A 22,577-nucleotide genomic window follows, 5' to 3' on the forward strand; every position below is an offset into this window, starting at 1 on the left:
TAAGCTTTGAAACTACTTCCAGTTATTTCTACTTTTCTCGTTTGCATTAGAGTTGGGCAGCTGTGTTTCTGTGTTTCTGGGTGATAATAACACACAGAAGGATTTCTACAGTGAGTTAGATAACTTTAGACTGAACAGAAGATTGTTTTGCACACGTTCTCCTAGCTCATTACTACACTAATTAACTATCCTGACTTTCGCTTTATGTAATCGGATTAATCCTGTTTTGTCAGGTCCCACCCTGACTAGTGTACTTATTCTCATACACAGTGTTGCCTACTCTTTTCAGGGGAAAGTAGTTAATGCACGCCATTAAAGTCACCAGATGACGCCATGAACTAATTTGCATATTAATTGAATCATCATGATCATTTGCAGATCAAAATGTGTTACTGATGAAGAACCGACAGAATAGAATAGAGTTTAATCAGAATAGAAAGTATATATTAAAGCTTAGAAAAGAAAGAAAGTTGTCTTTTTGCATATTTACAATCTAGAGTCAAACCAACTGTTTACATATTTACAACATAGTATAATTTCTATCAAGAATACAGACAAAAAGAAGCAGTGGTAGTGAGTAGTTGGAAAATAAACATGAAGGTAAATGGTTACAGACGCAATAACTCACTATTATTACTTGTAAATATCACTAAGAAGTGTGAGACAAACAATGCTGATTAGTGATTGGTTGTTGGGGACAATGATGATCAGTGATTGGTTGTTGGGGAACAATACTGATCAGTAATTGGTTGTTGGGGAACAATACTGATCAGTAATTGGTTGTTGGGGAACAATACTGTTCAGTGATTGGTTGCTGAGGAACAATGCTGTTCAATGATTGGTTGCTGGGGAACAACGCTGTTCAGTGATTGGTTGCTGAGGAACAATGCTGTTCAATGATTGGTTGCTGGGGAACAACGCTGTTCAGTGATTGGTTGCTGGGCACATAGGCCCATGCAAGTGCAACTAAAGTCATGCTTTACACATGTGTTTTTATGCTTTCTCAACTCACATATAACCAGCAGCTATGATGTGAGGTGGAAAGCTGTATTGAATACAAGACAGCTGCTAATGTCTGCTCCAAACCTTTCTAGATTGGTCACCAGCCTTTTTTTAAAAAAAAATTAAGTCGCTAAGGGGGTTTAAAAAGGTCACCAAATCTAAGCTAGGTGACAACACTGGTTATATTAAATGATAGACTAATTATTATGAGACATTAAAAATCTGCATCTGTTTGGAATCTAATTCTTCCCCTCCATGATGTTCTCTTTCAGATGGGATGGGGTGATCTAGGTGTATTTGGTGAGCCCTCTAAAGAAACCCCACATCTGGATATGATGGCCTCTCAGGGGATGCTGTTCCCCAACTTCTACACTGCAAATCCACTCTGTTCTCCATGTATGTATGCTCATGTGCTGTGCTTGCCTTTTACATTTCTCATGGGAAGCAAGAAAGAACTCACCTCAAGAACTTAAAAAAAAAAAAAAAAAAAAAAAAACAGCCATAGAAATCTGCACAGCTGAAACTTACATGTTGGTCTCTTGTACATCTTTAACCTAAGTAACTATCTGCTTCTTATCCGCTACTGAACGGTCGAGTGTTTTTTAAATGTAACACCTAAATTTAAATTTTAAAATGACTGATCACTTAAGATGGACATCTGAAAACACAATACTCTCTAATAGCCATCAACATGACTTATGCAAAGTGACCTTTTTTGTTATTGAAATAAACTAAAAAAGAAAACAAAACATAAATAATTATTGCACAAAATTAGACAATATAATTACATATTTAAATTACATATTCATGCTAAATATAGTCAAATCATTATGTAAACAAAACTATTTTCTGTTTTTTAAAACATATTTGAAAATGAAAGAAAACTCCTGTATAACTTTAACATGAAAATATACAGTATTTTATAATAGCATGTTAGTTCGTTACAGAATTGGCTCAGATTCATTATTCATTCTTTTTTTTTTTCCCCTTCAAATATCCGTTCCAGGTTTCTACTGGATATCAGATTGGCGCAATCTCTATTCATTTACATTAGAGCTAGATTTACACAGCCTTCTTAACCATGGATTTGGAGTTTGTGGACTATAAAAGAAAACCAATTAAACCAGATGTTGTGTGTTCTGCAGAGGGCAGGTCCTGTCTATTGAGGAACAGATATTAACAGTTCATCCGTGCTGCATAACTGCGTTTGCTCATGTGGACAAAGAAGCGGCGTTGTCAAAACCCTGATCTCTGGTGGTGCTGCATTACTTCTCTTGGAATATTACACACAAATTCTTCAATCATTGCATTCAATATTCAAGATGATAACATTTGAAGCTTGTTATCATTACATGTTTTGAACTTGTTAACTCCAAACTACTAAGTTTTTACTTTAAGAAATAAATTTTTGTGAAATATTATTAGGCTGAAAAAATAGGAGTAAAAGATTTTCTTTTAAATCTATCATTTAGTGCTAATTGTAAATTTTTTTAAGATTTTTTTTTAATGAATATCTTCAAGCTAAAAGTATGCCAGATCATTCTTTAGAATAGGCTTCGGTCAGTTTAATACACACTCCTAAATGAGAACTGCAGGCAGTGAGAGAGAGGCAGGAAGACAGAACTCATTATGATAATGTGGTTAATGCTCCCTCTATTGAAATGTGCAAATGGCCCATAATTTGTGAATTTGAAGGACCCGTTAATGCATAAGATGTGCTATTAGCCCGTTTTCAGTTGTAATTAATATTTAAGCAAATAAGGTGTAATCGATTGTTAATCTGGTCAGTGTGAGATGAGGGCGCCTGGAGGACGTCTCCTGCTCTGTACCTGGCGTTCTGCATTAGTGCCGTGGAGACAGCGTTCTGCCTCGAAGCCTTAATTAAAATTTTAATCACGTAGTAGATAAGAAGAAGGCCGGCTAATCACAATATGCAGGATGAGGACATATTAAGGATGTCTTCAGTTTTGTCTTTCTCTTTGAAAATGAGGCTTGCATGTTGATTTTGTGAGTTTAAACCTTTCCTGGAGGAAACTCTTACCTTTCAGTCACATTTTAACTTTATTTGGTGTAGCAGGCAACTCTCAGTAGTAATATATTTCTTTCATGCTTGAGATGCTTTACATGATTGATGGCACATTTCACACGTTCTCACTGAAATGTCTCTCATTCCTGAATTCTCCAGCCAGAGCCGCATTGCTTACAGGGCGTCTTCCAATCCGGAATGGATTCTACACCACCAACGCACATGCCAGGAACGGTATGACCTACCCTGACTATCATGTAATCATCACATGTGGAATAAAACACGACAAGGCATGCGGCTATTTTGAAAAGTAGTGAACTTCAGGATGGTTGTTTATTTTCAAGTATCAGTACATCGAGAAATGATTTATTCCTCTTATACCACAGCAATTTGCTAATTATTGCATTTTTTTCATTAATTAAAGAACGACAGGTCATGTCGTTTATTCGTTTATAGTTTGATGCTGTGGAATGTCCAAGAAGTTCCTGTTATCACTTATGTTATAGCAGCTATAAACAAGTGATCTCTCAACTGGCAAGATTTCTCTTTTTTTTTTATCTCTGAGAAGATCTTGTCATGTTACCCTCTGGCCTGAACACTCTCTTGTGTCAGAAAACTTAAAGTTAAACTTAAAATTACAGCTTTACCTTTGACTGTTACAGAGCACTGACACCGGAGACTTCTTCCAAAAATGCCAAATGCTAAACAATTACAGGTTTTTAATCCATTAATGTGTAACATCTGCCATACAAGTCCCTTGTTAGGGTTGAATTAGTTGTTACTATAGAATCGGTAATGTCTTAGAATGAGTGCGTTAATGCAAACCTGTGATTTGCCTTCCACCAAAGTCTACCATGTGAGTGCTACTGTTATAGAAAATTTATCAACATCTTCTGACCAGTCAGAATTGAGCATTCTACAGTGATATAGTATAATATTCAAATGAATGTCCATTTGCTGAATCTTGTATCGTGTATCTCACACAGCCTATACACCTCAAGAGGTCGTGGGAGGAATTGCACAGGATGAGATCCTGTTGCCTCAGATCTTAAAAAAACAAGGCTATGTCAGCAAGATCATTGGCAAGTGGTGAGTTTCTCTGTTTATTGTGTTCCTTTCTAGCGGAAATCCAGCGGATGTCACAAGCACTGCTGTTTCAGTTCTGCAAAGCAGTACAGAATGCGTCATACTCTATTTCTATCTGGTTCTGTTTTGTATTGTCATATTCTCTGTTTCCACTGTCGCACTCTAAAAAGAGAGCTGCACTTGGCTACGTTAAAGAAGGCTGCTTTCACACTTGCTGTTTTTATTATGCCTTCACCTCCACCACTAGGTGATGGAGTCATTATGTTTTTGGGTTGTCCATGCATCTGTCCATGGATCCGTCCGAGATTCTTGTTTGCGTGATAACGCAAGAACGAGCGGATGAATGTTATGTTTGTCCAAACAGGGTCAAGGTTACAGCAAGGTCAAATGTCTGATGATTTTCTTCAATAGCTTCCTTCCTGTTTGAAATGCTGTACATTTTAAGGGTATTTCAAGCATGCAAATTAGTAACCAGACAGACTAGACATTTTGGCGACAGAGACATCCGCATCAATGCCGTTGGCGTCAAGTTCTACTTGTTTATAATGAGCTCCTTATGTGCCAGTATGAAAGAAAAAAAATTACCCATGTGACAGTCACACTGTAACTATAACAGTACCTTTACCAGTCCTAGCTGTTTTAACTAAGTAGCCTGGCTTGCTATCTAGATCAGATTTCTTATCAGTAATAAAGTTTAAATAAAGATTGGAGGAGGTTGTTTGCCTTTGCTGTAGCTTTGGAGGCAGAAAATCAAGAGAAGAGAAGCTGCTTGTGTGACTATATGCAGTAAAAAAAAAATAGGACTGTCATATCACATACTGGTTAATGTCCCAAAAATAGCCAAGTTGTTATTTTTAGTAATGTTACAACTATGCAATATTGGCTGTGGAGTAGTTTCAATTCAACAAAACCAGTTTTTCCGCAGCACTTGGTCCTCCATATTTGTTTTTTGGTTTTTTTTTGTTTTTTTGCTTGCCCCTCAACTTCTGACTTGATTGGCCAGAAGGTAAAAATTTTTTTTTTCAACTTTGCAAGTGCTCTGCTGTGACCAAAACCACCAGCAGCAGTGTTTTTTAAAAGCGGCTGTAAGGTGGGTGTAATCCCATAGGATTACATGTAATCCATACACTGGATGTTGAGTAAAAAATTGGCAAGTGTGGAAGAACCCAAGGAAAGAACAGAAATTCATGACCACTTTACGGCCACAGTAAAGTCCAGAAACCTCCAACCCTAGGACAAGGCAAGAGTTAGAGCCCTATAAACTAGCACAGTGTATATATTTATATATGTTCATATATATTTGTGTATAGATATGCAACTGCTTGTATTTGTGTTCTTAATTTTTTACAGTATGCCAATTTTATACCACATATTTAGATTTTTTCTTTTTTATATCATTGGAGTTTATTTTGCACAAAGAGGAATTCCTTGTCCATCTTGTACTTGGTGAATAAAAGATTCAGAACAATCTACCAATGGTTTCTAATGTAAACATCATCTAACTTCCAATCTGTATCTGACACCAGGCACCTTGGACACAGAAAGCAGCATCTGCCTCTGGAGCATGGCTTTGACCAGTTCTTCGGTTCTCCAAACTGCCATTTTGGACCCTACAACGAAAGTGTGTGTCCCAATATCCCTGTCTATAACAACTCCCAAATGATTGGAAGGTATGTTTCTGACTCACACACTTCTGCAGTCATGTCTGAAAATGTCTACCTAGAGACAATCACCTCTGATTTCTCCCTGAATTTCTTGGCTACTGCCCTGGATAAATTAATCGTTTATTTTTTTGGCTTGTGTTTATGCCAGCTGTGTTCGGATCCCCCATTATCTGTCTGTTTGTTCTCCCAAACCAGCCATATGTGCATTCAGGGTCATTGCTTCTAGCAAGTGTGCCGCTTTTGTGCTTAGCAGTGGGTTTAATGAGCGTAGCATACCCGAGCCGTACACGCAAACACACGAACATACACACACCCAGGAGACGGCAGGTTGCTTTGACGGTGTGTTAGGACACCTGGAACAGCCAGAGCATGAGAACTGGCGAGGCAGCAACACGCATCCGCTCACACTCATAACACAGCCCGAGCTCTTCAGAGACTCACTGTGTGCCTTGCTAAATTCAGTTCTTAATCACTCTTTGGAAAAACACTCTTCAGCAAGCTGCTGTTCAGAACAAAACCTCAGTGTAGTGTGAAATTTACTAGAAAGTATGCTCGTTCATGAGAGCAAAGCGTGGAACTAACCTAGGCTGTGTTCCAGTACTGTTTTAACACAAGCTTGTGTCTTCCCCTCTGATAAATACCCATCTTAAGGACTACTACAGTACTTTATTAGTGCAGCTGAAGTCTGTTAGATGACCGTTTGGAAGCCTGAGGGATCAAGTCAACATAATTGTTGACTTTATGAGCAGAACTTGCTCAGAAGGCATTGCGAACAGATGCGGTTTCCTTTTCAAAACACTAAAAAAGTGCATAAAGCTGTTAATGCCTGTTTGTTTAAACAGGAGGAACAGCATATTTATATTTAACACATATAGCATTTGATTGCTGATTAAACTGGGTTTTATGTAGCTGACTACTCCATCTGTACATGAGTGCTGATTTATTTATTCTCCAATTAATATTCGCCTAGCTAGTTAACAAGACACCTACTTAACACCCTAGCTAGTAGGCAAGCCAATATAACTGTGTACAGTGTTCAGAGTAAATAAACCATACGTTGTATTTTTTACTGAAGTCTGTTGAGTACCTGTGGTAAAACCTGCTCCTGCTACACACTCCCTCTCTTGTGCTGCAAGAGGCTACTCATGTGTCAACCAGCTACTATATGAAGGTCAACCAGGTCATGTTAAAACATTAATGGGACACACAATGGGTCATTGTGTTTTGCAGGTATTATGAGGAATTTAAAATCAACAGGAAAACCGGGGAATCAGACCTCACACAGCAGTTTTTATGGGTAAGTTTTACAGTTCCTACATTACTAGTGAAGCAACTGTCAGTGTCCAGTCTAGTGTCCAAAAACAACAGAATTAAAATCATGTGGGGGCCATGTTCATAAAGAATCATATCTTACACCCAGAATTCTCCTGAGTGGCACTAGTAGTAGTAGATCATAATCTGTATGATTTACTATGCAAATACAGTATCTTTAAGTATCAAAATGATTATAACCTGCTGCTGATTCTCTGCCCTGATTGTCCTCTCACATCTGATTACAGGAAGCATTGGACTTCATCTCACACCAAAACACAGCCCATCAGCCTTTTTTTCTCTACTGGGCCCCAGATGCCACACACGAACCAGTTTATGCTTCCAAGCAATTCCTGGGGCGGAGTCAGCGGGGACGGTAAGATCCACATCGTACTCAATTATTCGTGCAGAGATGTCAAATACTAGTAAAATATTATGTACACTATACTTTTACTAGTAAACTTTTAGTCTGTTGAGTATTGTTAGTAAATTAAGATTAAAGTGATAATAAAAACCATTACAGTTTTATACAGTTAATACAGGTTTTTTGTAAACTGAAATAGTATTAGAAAACTTTTTTGAATCAAATTATTTGTAGTTTTACATTAATAACTAATTATCGGTAGCAACCTATAAGTGAGACAGAAGCTGATTTAAATTGACATTTTGAGGATTACAATGCCAACTTTGCTCGACAGTGGCTAAATCCTTGTATTTGAACTTAGAACAACCTGGTCAGTTATCCATGGTGCCGGTCCTGTATAACAGGCAGTTCAATATTGGTGGTACCCAAATATGAGGCTTGATTTCACAGTCCTCTTCACAGTTAGTGCTGAGCTTGGGGCACTGGGGTAGTCTGGCCAGAGGGCATGGAGGTGGAAGAAGCTGTCTGCATTGGTGTGCCATGACCTGGTGTGATGGTCAACCCAAAAGGCTAAGTGCTGCAGGACCATGAACCTTCTTTGGATTCCTGTTCTTTGCTTGGGTGGGCTGAGGTTTTCCCATGTGCAGCTGCATCTGTTGTACATTCTTAATGACTGAGCAGTGGTGGGAGCTTTGCTCTTTCCAGGTCTTCCACTTCAGGCATTCCCTGGGGTCTGTACCTGAACAGCTGCTTAAATGTCATAAGCCCCTGTCAACCCATGTGGCACTTCCGAAATGGTGGCCAATGCATTGGAGAGTTGGAGGGCCTAGTTACGCAGATCCTCGACCACCAGCCTCTACAACATGGTTTTCTGGGCTTCATTAATCTGCCCTACCAAACCATTTGTCTGAGTGTGACTCAGGTCTCTCTTCTGGAGGAGTCTTTACAGATCAAGCCATCAGCAGGGGCAGGGGTGCCCTTGTCCTTAAGGATTTCCTTTGGCAGTACTACCTGCCTGATGAGAAGAAACCACTCACATGCTTTGTTCTTTGCAGTGGCTGACTTCAGTGCAAGTGCCTTATGGCAGTGGGTGCTGTAATCCATTACCAGAAGATAAGCTAGTAAGCCAGTTGATGTGTAACTTCTGCCGGCAGTCTTGTAACTCATCCTGAGCTCCATTGTGGCCACTCAAGGAGTGTGTGTTTGTGCAAGGTGCAGTGATGGATCTATGTTTGAATGGTACAAGAGGTTAAAGGTCAGATTCCCCTGTGTATGGTATAAGGTGGCTGCATTAAACTCTGTCAGTAGGACCTGGGTTGATTGAGGCTTCCTGTCCACCACCCATACCTGTTCCCAGCAGTGTATATCTTGTGTCCAGCGGTGTATAGCAGGTTATATCTTCTAGAACAGTGAAAGTAGTGGAAGGGCTCTCATCTGGGTCAGCTTCTTTAACATCATTCTTCCCCAACAAGAATACAGATCGTGTTCTTGACTGGTGGGGTTTGGAAGGTGGCTCCTTCATGGGCCTCAGATTTATGGAGCAGCTCCTACTATTCTAGGTAGTTTCGCCCTAGGAGCAGAGGCACTGGCAAACTGGATATTACACAGAACACAGCAGGGTATCTGGATATAGGAGTGTTACTGCACTGAACAGGTCCACCAGTATCTGAACCAACTACCGCTCCATGCCTTCATAGCCTATAAAGTATGCTGACAGATGGTGCATCCTATATATCACAAAATACTTACACTAAATTGACTAAAATGTATAACACTAACTAAATTAATATAACTTAAACTAAAAGGATTTTCAGGGGAAAGGTGACTGAGAACTAAAGGTTCTCAGGGGAAAGGTGAGTTTCTGAAGTCGCAGCAAGCAGCCAAAACTCTTTCTATGCTGATAAAGGTGATTTATATCCTGTCTTGTCTTAAATGCGTGAGAGGAATAGATAGCAGTCACCCAGGCCAGGTCCAGTCTATATACAGTATCACACTTTAATTTCATGCTTAAGGAAATGCAGGAGATGAACCTAGGAACTACTTCCTAATCAAGGGGACACCCCAGTTTTCCAATGTAAAAATTAAAATTGCTTAATTAACTGTTGATTTAAAGTGGCCCATTGGTAATACTGAGGAAAAGGGAATGCATTGCTGGGGTTGTCCGTGATCGTTTAGTATTCCTCATGATATCTCAGACCTTGCTAAGCAGGCGTTCTCTCAGAATGCTAAATGAGGTGTGTGTTGAGGGCAGAGAGAAGCGTGAGCCGCTTTAGTCCCAATTCCTCCACCTAGTTGAGAAAGTAGCCTTATTAAGAATGCTGTTGTTTAGAATGATGCTTTTTTCCCCACGCTCATCTGTTGTCATGGTTGCACTGATTTACGGGGTGATGTTTTTTTTACACTTAAATGTTTCAAATGTGTTTGTGGTGTTCTTTAATGTATATTTTGTTATGTAGGGACTCTGCTGTGATATGCTGTTGATGTTACATGTGAAATTTTTTTTATGCATTCTTATGGTGATCTCATAATACTTTGGTTTCAGTGTTGGTCTACGTAAGAGTACTGAAATGTGTGATTCTGTGTTTTGTAGCTACGGTGATGCTGTGATGGAGCTGGACCACAGTGTGGGGAAGATTTTGGCTCAGTTGTTTGAGCTGAACATCGAAAACAACACATTTGTGTTTTTCACTTCCGATAATGGTGCTGCAGTGATGTCTGGACCAGGGCGAAGTGAGGAACTATAAAACTCAACACAGTGCCTCTGTGTTGCTCTCTTTGTCTCTTCAGTTAGATTCATTGCTAATCTAGCTTCCCTCAGGGCTTGTTCAGTGTGCTTGTGCTTGTTTTCTTTCTGTGTTTTCAGGTGGCAGTAATGGCCCATTCCTGTGCGGAAAGGAGACAACTTTTGAGGGAGGAATGAGGGAGCCTGCTATTGCTTGGTGGCCTGGACGAATCCCAGCAGGCACGGTGCGAATTAGAGCATGCTCATTTTAATTTTTCTGTTGGTAGACAGTACTAATACTATACCAGAGTATTAGGCACACCCCAAATTCTGTCTGTTTGACAGAAAAGCATCCGTTTCTTTACTGTACAAGTTGCATCAGTGTACTAGGTATTATTATTTATAAGAATGGAGTTGTATCCACCTGTACCGTATTCTCTGATGTCTTTCCAAACTTAATTTTTCTCTCAAATAAAACACATGACTCAAGATGGTGAATTGCAAATTAAGATTAGAATGACTAACAGTAAAGATACCAGTATGTCCCATAACCTAGTCACTCCAGCATTGATGTGGCTGAGTAGCCAGTTTCAGAGAACTTGTGAGAGTTGTGTTAGCGATCTCTGTATGAGAAATTAACATTGCTAGCCAAACTTAATTTAGCTTGCTATCTCTGAAGAATGTTGTTGCTTAAACATCTAGAAGTTGGAGTGTGGAATGAAATATGCTGTAGACAACTTATTTCGGAATGTGCAGTGTCACTTAGCTTTTTACAGCTTCATCTATCCATACGCTTCACCAGGTAAATTTGAGAAGATAAAAAAAAAATCCAAAAAAAAAAAGCTTCATTAAGCACTAATAACCTTTAGGGTAAAGTAAAAAAATTATAACATACTTTGCTTCACTGTAGAAGTCAGTCCATATTAAAACTATGGTGATAAATTAGAGCCTATGGCTTCTAACCAGTGGGGAAGAAAAGGATAATTGTATTTATTTATTCAGCAGTTAGTGAATGCTTTTGGTTTTAATCCTCTAACCAATCCTTCTCAATTGTTTTGACTGTTGAATCAGTGTTAATGGCCTCATCAGGTATTGTAATTCAATCCTTCCTCTCAAAGGAACGCACTGGAATCTCCTGCCTTTTTGACAAAGCTACAGAAAAGCAAGCATTTTTTTTCATCTGTGCGTGCACGTGTTTCTCAGCATAACTTCTGAGGCTGTCTGTGCACTCTCTCTTTTTCTCTTCTCTCCCTCTCTCTCTCCTGGCTGAGAGGAAGCCTCCCTTTACTGATCCGCTAAAGCTGCACGTTCTGCAAATGACTTTTAATTGTATTATGGGCGGCTGCGAGACAGCACTGAGGCGCAGGGTGGGGATTTTTGGAGGATCTGGAATGGTGAGGTGTCTGCGGGCTGCGTTAAGCTCTGCCCCCGGCTCGTATCTGACGGGTGTGCAGGACTCTGATAGCGCAGAGAGGGATTGGGAACGTCTTAAGCGGCTAATCTGTTTGTGTGTTTGCCGAGGTTGGATTGAGCTGTAATGAGGGCTTCTATATCTGAATATGCCAGGCGTGCGGGATAAAGGACAGGCAGGGGAAGAGGAGGAGGGGTGAGTGGGTCGTGTGTGTGTATGTGTGTCTGGGCATATGTGGAAGGCTAGAAGTTGGCAGCAGAGGGAAGTTTTGTTCGTGTGGGTGCCAGGTGTTCAGGGAGTGATAGAGTGGTGGAGGAGAGGAGTGGTGGAGTGGAGGGCAGTGCCAGGGCAAGCAGGTGTTCCACGCTGTTAAAATTTGCCCGCCAGCTGCCGAATAAACCTGACCCAGCTTTCAGATTCTGGCTCTGCTTCCTCATATGGGACACACTGATACCAGCACTGTTTCTGTGGCTTGGACATCCTACAAACACAGTGCCCTTAAGCTGTGTATTATATAATGAGCAGAAGGTGGCGAGTGTCATTGTCGAATGTGTCATTTTGTAAAAATAGTAACCTATAATAGTAAAATAATGGTAGTTAATAGTACAGAATGTAGCTGGTGGTGTGATTGTGGCGGATTCCTTGACAAACATTCATACAAAATAAGGCTTGTGAACCTTATGAAGGTTAAAGTTAAAAAGTTAAGGTAACGTGTCCACAATGTTTGGCTGTTGCTGTGATAGCTGCTGGGTGTAATGGCAACTTATTTAATACATTCTTTGATTTACATCTTTACATCTACCAGCTAGCTTGATAGTAAACTATCTGTATTTACCTTCTCCAAAGTTCATTTCCTCAGTCTAATGCTATACAGCTAGCTATAATTAATACATTTTAATACTAGTTTTGTATTAGTGTTTAGATGACATACTCAAATGACAGCCCCTCTTTGCACACGGGCTAAAGTAAAAATTATTACATGTAAGTAGAGTGCCTTGCACCCTAAGTATTAACACCCCCATGAAATTTTCATATTCTTACAACCTGGAACTATCCATATGTCATCAATGCATGCACAATAGCCCATTATAATATTGGTGCAGGGGGAAAATATACTTTGTAAAATTGTTTACATATAAAAATATGTAAAAGTTGTGATTGCATAAGTATTTGCCCCTTTGCCATTAAAATGGAGTTCACCTGTGTCCATTTGACTGCATTTAAGTGTGATATGATCTCAGTATAAATACACCTGACCATCATGATCAGCACACTGGCCCCTTTATTTTATAGCTTTTAAAGCTTTTATAATCTATACACACTATATATGCATGTCCAATGCATTTTCAGCATTATGCTTGATCCAAAATGCTTAATGATTTCCAGACGTGGCAGGCTTCACTTCTGGATGCCAACAGAAGACCGAGTTGGCTCAGGATGTGATGGAATGGGTTGGCAGAGGAACGCCGGCCAGCTCAGCATTCCCACATATGGACAGGGAGGATGCAGGGATGCGAGGAGGAGGGCTGAGCCGCAGTCAGCCCCAAAGCTGCCAGCCCCATCGCTTAGGCTCGCTTTATCAGCTGAGCCCCAGAGCTGGAGTGAATTAGACAGGGATAGCAGGTCTGTCTCCTCAGATAACTTCCACCAGGATTTAGCCAAGACATATGCATACCCAGTCAAGAATAAAGAAGGGAAGCTGCAATAAAAGGGGGGAAAAAAGGAACAGAGTTTAAATGGAAGATAAAAAATATGTCGTCTTTTTTTCTTTCTGTATTTCTTTCAACAGTGTATTTCTTTCCACATTGAGCTGGATAAGATTTGCTGGTGGTAGTAGGTAGTCAACTTTATTAATTGTCTTCTTTGATTTCTCCTTTTTCTGTGTGTGTGTGTGTGGATAATGGAATGTGCCAGGCCTTCTCTGGCTGAGAAGGTGGTGGATGGAGAGAATGGAGAATTCACAGAGGCTGAGGCAGGTTCTGTCTGTGTGTGTGTGTGTGTGTGTGTGTGTGAGTGTGTGTGCGTGCGTGTCTGTGTGTGTGTGTGCGCGAACACGCTCTCGGCACAGCCAGCTGCTCCGGGTTGATAGCACTATCTGATTGTGAGCGTGCCGTCTCCCTCAAAGGGCCGCTCAGGAGAGAATGGAATGGAAGATCAAGGATGACAGCGAAAAAATGGCATTTTATCGGAAAATAGTTCAAAGTTTATAAATAAAATAAAGCTTTATTTTGTGCGGCGACTGGCGAAGGGAGATAAAACTGCAGCTCCAACGTGTCCCATCTCCTCTTTTTCTCTCTTTCTCTTCCTCCCTCCCTCATTCCCTCACACCCGGGTTCTTCAGTCCTCATTTACAGAGCTGTTTGTGTGGTGTATAATAACACCGAGCCTGAGATTAGAGAGGACTGGAGAAGCGCATCATCAGGGCCCCATGGACGGACTCCTTTTGTGCTTTCCTGTTGGGTTTCATGTAGAGGATGTATGTGTGTGTGTGTGTGTGTGTGTGTGTGTACATGCAGTGGTGTATTGAAGCTCGTATGATCAGGAGTCACCAGGCTCGTCCTCTCATCCCCTACTCTGATCACACTTTCTGAGGGCCATGATAGTTCTAAAGAAAGAGTTTGGCACTATTTTCCACTACTTGTAATGTAACCTATACATATATACATGTAAAATACAAAAGAGAGTACGTATTTGCAAATTTGTTTTCAGATTGGGACTGCATTATCATCTGCATCACTTGTTGCATCACTGCATGAGTTGTTGCAGTTGTTGAGTGGGCTTGTGTGATCTTGATTTTTCACTGCTTAAAAAAATCTGTGATAATTTAATTGTGTAGGACTGATAGCCTAAATAAGACAGGAAAACGAGCATCTCCTCCATTTCAGCTTTAAGGAGAGTAGGGGAGGGTGTAATTATATTACCAGCTGTGCAGCCATGAACGAAAACTCAGCTGGATGGTGGATTTTTAGGTACATTTCGGTATAATCCTTTTACAAATTGGCTGTCTAATGTGCACACGGCTGACAATATTTCACTGTTGATCTGCTTTTTACGTCCACTGTACTATCAACCTACATGAGGTTTACATTACATTTTTTTTTACATTTATTTATTTTTCATCCAAAATGTCTTAAAATTGAGGCAAATCCAAAGCATAAGAGTTGTTAAAAGAGCTGACAAAATGGAAGTGCAGCAAAACTAATAAGAGCATGATGGGTGCAGGGGCAAAAAAAAAAAAAAATAGTAGCCAAATAATATCTTTTGATACGATTTAGGCATGAAGTTTGCACAACTTGTTAGCAACGTTAGCCTCATAACCACAGTGTAGAAAATAAGATTCTACATCTTGAAGTGAAGAAAAAACTGACATGTTAATATGGTATGAGTGAATGGTATAAGAAAATTGCTTGCTGATTCCAGTGCAAAATAAATGAACAATTGGTGCAGAATCTTACTGTGCAGTAAATGAGCTATGTTCAGTGCTACTAATATTAGAAAGGTAGGCATTTCACTCTTGTTTCTCATTCTTTCTATGTCTCTATCTTTCTCTACTCCATGTTCTCTTTTCTCTCTAGGTGAGCTATCAGTTGGGCACCGTGATGGATCTCTTCACTACCAGCCTCGCTCTAGCCGGCCTTAATGCTCCTGATGACCGGATCATCGATGGCCTGGATCTGAGTTCCACCCTCTTTAACAATTCAGTATTAGAAAGGTGTGAAGAAACTCACACAAACACACACACACGTGTACACACACACAAAATGGTGATCAGAGTGCACTGATATACCACAGATTTTTAACAACTGTAGCCTCTGGAAAAGAGCAGGGTAGACAGATAGACAGAGGGAGTGACAGAGGCAGAAAGAGAGAGAGAGGGAGAGACCACCGCAGTGGATAAGGTGTTCTGCTGAGCGAGTAATGGGATAAGGCTGAGGGGCAGCATTAGTTGGCAGTGCCCAAGCATGGGGCAACTTATCACCGCTGTCCAGCATTCACCAATCCTATTTCACACTCAACAGGCCCGTTTTCTATTACCGTGGCAATGAGATGATGGCAGTGCGGGTCGGGCTGTACAAGGCGCATTATTGGACGTGGACCAACTCATGGGAGGAGTTTAATCAGGTCAGGACTAATGAACTGCACTTTTTCCCTTTCTCTTTCTATTCTATGGTCTCATGACCTAAACCTACAAAAATTATATATATATATATGTTTTGTGTGTGTGTGTGTGTGTGTGTGTGTGTATATATATATATATATACCGATCAGCCATAACATTAAAACCACTGACAGGTGAAGTGAATGACATTGATTATAATTACAATGGCACCTGTCAAGGGGTGGGATATATTAGGCAGCGTGTGATCAGTCAGTTCTCGAAGCTGATGTGTTGGAAGCAGGAAAAATGGGCAAGCGTAAGTTTTGAGCAACTTTGACAAGGGCCAAATTGTGATGGCTAAACGATTGAGTCAGAGCATCTCCAAAATGGCAGGTCCTGTGGAGTGTTCCTGGTATGCAGTGGTTAGTACCTACCAAAAGTGGTCCGAGGAAGGACAACCGGTGAACGGGTGTCAGGGTCATGGGTGCCCAAGACTCACTGATGTGTGTGGGGAGCGAAGGCTAGCCTGTGAAGAGCCACTGTAGCACAAATTGCTGAAAAAGTTAATACTCGCTATGATAGAAAGGTGTCAGAACACACAGTGCATCTTGCTGCATATGGGGCTGCGTTCCCCCCAGACCAGTCAGCATGGGCACACTGACCCCTGTCCACCACTGAAAGGTGTTGACTTGAATCCGATCGAGTATCTGTGGGATGTGCTGAACAAACAAGTGCAATCCATAGAGGCCCTACTTCGCAACCTAAAGGACTTAAAGGATCTGCTGCTCGATACCATCTGGTGCCAGATACCACAGCACACCTTCAGACGTCTGGTGGAATCCATGCCTCGACAGGGCAGAGCTGTTTTGGCGGCACAGGGGGGACCTATGCAATGGGTTTAATGTTATGGCTGATCGGTGTATGTATGTACATATATTTGTGTGTGTGTTAGTTTGAAGCAAATTTATAAAATATCAAAACTGCATTGATTTTTATCTTAAAGATCAAGCCTAATGAATGTTAAATTCAATTTTAGAGCCTTCTGCAATCTTAATGAAAACATCAAAAAGCCTTTACCTTCTTCACAACTGAGCCCACACACTCTGGTGAAACTATGTATGACTTGTTAGTTGTGTTCTAGAAAAAAGGAGCAGAGCTGATTAGGCTTGGGCCAGAGCATATTTGCGGGCCAGAAAAATGTAGACAGAAGCCTGAGACAATGAAACAAACAAGTAAGATCCTACGCAATTGCACGTGCGTGGCAGTATTGTAAAAGCATCTTTGAAGTAATATCACTAGTATAGCTTTAGAAACTATTTTACAAATAACAAACTGCACATTTAATGTGGTGATCACACTTCAGTGAGCATGAATCATTTGTTGACCCAGCACCATGTGATGCACCGTACAAGTTTGATGTAGTGAAAAAAGAAGAGAAAGAGAGATGGAGAGATAAAAACACACACTCTTTCTCTTATTCCTTGAATGACACTCAACATGTAGACCCCAGAACCAGCTCTGGCCCAGGGCTTTTCTTCCCTGAGTTTGTTTTATGCCCCATCGGCTGCTTAAATTGCCCTCTCTTGGAGGGCTGCTGAATCAATAGGCACCTCCTTTATCAGCTCATGTGAACTGGAGTGGAACTTCACAAATAATGGCGGCTGATTGCCTGTGAGCTGTCTTATCGATTGTTCGAGCGGCCGAGGGACACTTGGAGAGGAGTCCTTGTGGTTAATGTTTTTTTTTTTTTTTTTTTTTTCGGCCGGGGAGGGGGGGCGTTAAAAGAGGCCTTGCCCTCTGACCCCTGAATCGGTCTCGCTCGACGCCACTGTAATTCAAAGAAGCTGCGCTGCTGAAATTGATTTGGATGATTTCAGATGACATGAGTATAAGGACTCTTTAAAACAACCAGGTTTTCCCTACTGGTTTCTTTGCACTTAAATGTGGTTGAAATGATGGCTTAATAGTATCGTTCGTGCGGGTGCATTCCTCTCAAAGGCCCATGAGGGTCACTGAAGTGCGAAATGAGAAATTTCACAGAATAAGTGCTCTGCATCCGATGCTCCTTCCTGTCAGAAATCATAGGGGTGAAAAATGAAATATGAAAATGGTTTATTGTGGTTCCACTGGCGCGAGGCCAGAGGCCGGCTAGAAAGATTGTTGGGTCATGTGTATAGTATAAGGACTGTAAGATGCATCTTTTGCTCTCTAACCAGTGGCATTGCTTTACTTGTGTTGGCCCTAAGCAAAATAACTTTTACAGTTATACAAAATAACTTTATTATTATAATTTTATACTGTTTTGTATACTTTGTTATACAAAATAACTTATCACCTTCTCCACCATATAGTTGTCATATTGCTACATATTTTCACTCTAAACCATTCTTTAGAGTACTTGTTTTTATCATTGTAAAGCATTTTAATAATTTCAATGTGGAATATTTGTAAAAATAATAATTTGTTTGTTGGTTTGCTTCCTTGCTTTGACTTGTACAGTATAGTGACTTATATTGTGATTCTTTTTAATCCCACTTTAATGGCCTAAAAATTAAAAAAATTCTGGTCCAGGAGTGCTACTGTCTTTTATACACTAAATGGCCAGAAGTATGTGGACTCCTGACTCCTGACCCATACGTGGGCCTGTTGACACAAAGTTTGAAGCACACAATTGTCTAGAATGTCTTTGTGTGCTGTAACATTAAGATTTCTCTTCACTGGAACTAAGACGCCCAAATTTGTTCTAGCATGACAATACCCCTATGCACAAAGCAAGCTTCATGAAGACATGGTTTGCCAAGGTTGGAGTGGAAGAACTCGAGTGGTCTGCACAGAACTCTGACCTCAACCCCACTGAACCCCTTTGGGATGAACTGGAACACTGACTGTGTGCCATGCCTTCTTGCCTGAAATCAGTGCCTGACCTCACTAACACTAATTGCCACAGCCATGCTCCAAAATCTAGTGAAAATCCTTCCTAGAAGAGTGGAAATTATTAAAACAGCAAAGAGGGACTAAATCTATAATGAGATGTTTCAAAAGCACGTATGGATGTGATTGGTCACGTTTCCACAAACCTTTGGCAAAATATAGTGTGTTTTAGAGTTTCACTAACTCATAGGGACTCATAGGGTTTTTGGTGAGTGATTACAGCAGTCTTTTAAGATTAATACTTGTCCCACTGGACAAGATGATCCTAATAAAATTCTGTAATTCTATAACAGACTATATAGTACCATGATCTCCATGTCAGGTTATATGACGAAGATCATCTAATGATAGACCTGTGATTAAAGAAAATTCCTATGGTCTGCTTATGTCATCAATCAGTGCAATCTGAAACAAATATTCTTCAAAGTGAGCTTGAGATACTGTCCATTGGCATGTTTATTGTCTACTAACATGTATTTGCTGTCTTGTGAGCTGCACGTCATCTTTTGCCATCCTCATGTTGGTGGCTTTTAGAGGACCATCATAAAAGCATTCACGCTCTGAGGTTTTAATAAAAAGAAGAAATTCTGATAATTCCAGAACTTTGTCTGTCTTTGGTTGCAATGGTATTAAATTGGCTGCTGTTGGTTGTCACAATCTAACTTCTAAAACCACTGATGTCGACATACACAACCAAAGAATTCTTGTTTTGATTTGTACTGTATAAACCCAGGTTAAAGGAAGGAAAACACCAACATGTGCAGGGCAGTGGTACTCCAGGGCCAGGATTGAGACACAAAGGTCGTAGTAGTATTTTATAGTATAACTATATTTTTGCTGTATTATGAATAGATAGAGCTGCAGCTTCTTTTCTGGTAAATGCTGACTTTTTTTTTCCCTGAGTCTGCTGAGATTTTATTTGTTGGAAGGCCCTAAATCACTGTGTGGAAAAAATATTACAGGGACAGAAGTGATCAACTGTGAAGTGTGTGTGTGCGTGTCAAAGGCCCAGTTCCATACATAGCCTCTGCCCCAGTACCCCCCCCTCCCTACACCAAATTATTGAGAACACTCTTCTTACATCCTGCTGCCACACACACACACACACACACACACACACACACACACACACACACAGATACTGATGCCCTGCAGTCTTGCTAGGCTCTTGCTGAGGAGGTACCACAGTAGCCTCAGGCAGTGTACCATAAGGAACAGGGAACAAAAAGATACACAAATTTCCATACTGCAGGTCTGTTTGTTGACTGTGATGAACCCTCCTCGTAGGCAGTAGGTTATTGATGTTTCCACTGCATCTCTCCATCCATCATATCTCTTAATTGAATTCCTGCTGAAGAGTGTGTCATAAGGGCCACCCTCACTCAGTCAATATGCCTCATGCTTTCAATATGTTGGTATGATGTTATACCATAAATATAAATCTAAATCTGAATAGAAGTCTTGGTCAGGTGGGCTGTTCGAAGAGCCTTGGACATTTTCTGTTGAAAGTGTTTTAACATTGATTTTATTTTTAACGTATAAATTTTGTGTACCTTATATGCCATTTTGAGGATACCAAAAAAAGAATATTTTACATTTATAGCATTTCACAAACACCCTTCTCCACAGTGTCTTGCAGAAGTGCTTTGTAGTCTCAGTCTGAAACACATCCTCATGCTAGTTCACTAGGTCAGGGATTCAAACTATGCATATTGAGGCATGTCTTTACTGTACCTTGAAGGATAGTAGGTTTTTTTTAATGAGCGAAAGCTAATTTGTTTTCCTCTTGTCTACAAGCTATGGGCACCACAGAGCCCAGTTTATTTCTGTGAGTGGATATTTTAATGAAGCAACCAAAATATCAGGAGAACTTTGCCAAATACCTAAAAAAAAAAAAAAAAAAAACTTAAAAATCACTGACTCTGCCTTAAAGACAGAAAAAATGTTAAAAATAAATACGTGTTAAAGAATGGCCACAATTGAGTCCTAGAGTAGCTATATGCTGGAATATTTAGTGTTTTCCCCTCCTCTGACTGACCCATGAACAGTTGATTTTAATTTGCTCATCAATTAGATCAGATGAAATCTCGCCCATGCTTGTGTCAGTTGGTGCTAACGTGTGTTCTTTCCCACAGGGTATAAACTTTTGTCCTGGCCAGGAGGTTCCTGGGGTCACCAATCACACCCAGCAGGAGCACACCATGCAGCCACTCATCTTCCATCTGGGACGGGACCCGGGCGAGAAACAACCGATCAGGTATGGTTGCCTGTTGGCGTGAGTAAGGCCTGATTTATACGTCTGCATATCTGTGAACACGTGAGGGCGTTGCTCGCAGACGGTCACATTAGGTGTCTGCCTTCATACTTTTGCACATAATGTGAACATGTGGGAAAAAAACTACTAAAAGAATGTCTCACTGTAAGTGTGTCACTGAAAGAATGAATAGTGTAGAAGTGAAGTAGTGGACGCTGTAACACAGAGGAGCACATTTCTTTGGCTGTACATGCACAATGCATGGCAGTAGATGGACTGTGCATGGCAATAGATGAAATACAATCAGGTGTACAATCACACCTGTATGGTAAGCAAATGACACAACATAACCTACACGCATTAATATACCACCACTCATACTGTTTGTCATGCTTACAAACCCTTTGCTGCTTTGTGCAGTTAAGAGACCCTAGTGGCTCCAGTGAACAGAAAATGAGCTGAATACTATCAAATTCACGACTTATGATTACGCTAAAACTCTTAGCTGTGAAGAGTTCAGTACTCTCATCAAAGTCATTCAGCATCCAGATGGAATTTCTTGCCAGTACACATGAAGCCCTTTTCAGTAAAGTAATGGATGTGTTTCGGGGTATATGGTACATTGGTGTTGTAGAACAACTGGCATTGGATATAATAGGGCATTAACAATTGCAGGCTAAGTAGGTTTTTAAGGATTTTTTTAGCTTACGAACCCTTTTTAATTCCAGAGGGATGTCCTCGTGGAATTGTGCTCTTAATTGGAGCCAGCAATGGTATTGTCCCAAAGATTGCCTCAATTGTAAGTCACTTCGCACAAAAGCGTTTGGGAAGAAATACAATATGTGAAGGTATAACTTTGGAATATTTGCCAACTGGCTAACCAGTCTTCCATGAAGCATGTCATGCCAGCTCACAGTGAACAGGCCGTTTCACTGATTACTTTTACCCAAACTGCAACAATCCCTTACACCCATATTGCAATAAAGGCACTGTTTGAGAAGGAACTTTGATTAAGATAAAAGTTAACTAAAATTATCACTCCATTAAGGTGTAAATGCCCTGTGATGCACAACATGCTCAACACTCATACTTTAATCTAATAATAGTGTATTTGCATATTTACGTTCTGCAGAGTTCCTGTTTTTCGCTTTTTTCGCTTCCTCTATTTTGCATAGGTCCCATTACTGTTTCTATAATGAGTGTAATGAGAACTGGTGCTCTGTTTTCTAAGCATACAAGAGCCCAAATAAAAAAAATAAATAGGGGTGTTTTAAGAATAGTTTATGGTATTTAGGCAAGGGGACTAGATAGAGCATAAAAGTTGTTTGTGTATGCACAATTTTATGTTTGCTGGGATTCATGATGGTTAGAATTTGTACATACAATTGTATGCAAAAGTTAGAGCACCCCTGGCCTGTCCATCCATCCATTTTTCCTACCATTTATCCTACACAGGGTCACAGAACCTGGGTTCTGTCCCAGGGAACTTGGGGCACAAGGTGGGGGACACGGTGGATTGGGTGCCAACCCAACGCAGGACACAATAACACACACACTCTCACATATTTATTCACACATTACGACCAATTTGGAAATTACACTCAGCCTACAACAGATGTCTTTGGACTGGGGAGGAAACCGGAGTGCGCGGAGAAAACCCCAGAAGCATGAGGAGAACCTGTAGACTCTGCGCACACAGGGCGGAGG

The 22,577-nt window shown here is 40.5% G+C and overlaps 1 protein-coding gene across 1 annotated transcript in view; it reads left to right on the forward strand.

The window, feature by feature from the left end:
* Window positions 1-22,577, forward strand: part of galns (galactosamine (N-acetyl)-6-sulfatase) — a 31,833-nt gene that overhangs the window by 412 nt on the left and 8,844 nt on the right. Inside the window, exons 2-12 of the mRNA XM_026946747.3 lie at window positions 1,275-1,398; window positions 3,188-3,262; window positions 4,015-4,117; window positions 5,641-5,784; window positions 7,009-7,075; window positions 7,338-7,465; window positions 10,044-10,183; window positions 10,317-10,420; window positions 15,162-15,298; window positions 15,606-15,708; window positions 20,752-20,873. Of these exons, the coding sequence (XP_026802548.1) occupies window positions 1,275-1,398; window positions 3,188-3,262; window positions 4,015-4,117; window positions 5,641-5,784; window positions 7,009-7,075; window positions 7,338-7,465; window positions 10,044-10,183; window positions 10,317-10,420; window positions 15,162-15,298; window positions 15,606-15,708; window positions 20,752-20,873 (1,247 nt within the window). The remainder of the gene's footprint in view (window positions 1-1,274; window positions 1,399-3,187; window positions 3,263-4,014; window positions 4,118-5,640; window positions 5,785-7,008; window positions 7,076-7,337; window positions 7,466-10,043; window positions 10,184-10,316; window positions 10,421-15,161; window positions 15,299-15,605; window positions 15,709-20,751; window positions 20,874-22,577) is intronic.

This window comes from Pangasianodon hypophthalmus, chromosome 25 (assembly GCF_027358585.1).
Source record: "Pangasianodon hypophthalmus isolate fPanHyp1 chromosome 25, fPanHyp1.pri, whole genome shotgun sequence".
NCBI classification, from domain to species: domain Eukaryota; kingdom Metazoa; phylum Chordata; class Actinopteri; order Siluriformes; family Pangasiidae; genus Pangasianodon; species Pangasianodon hypophthalmus.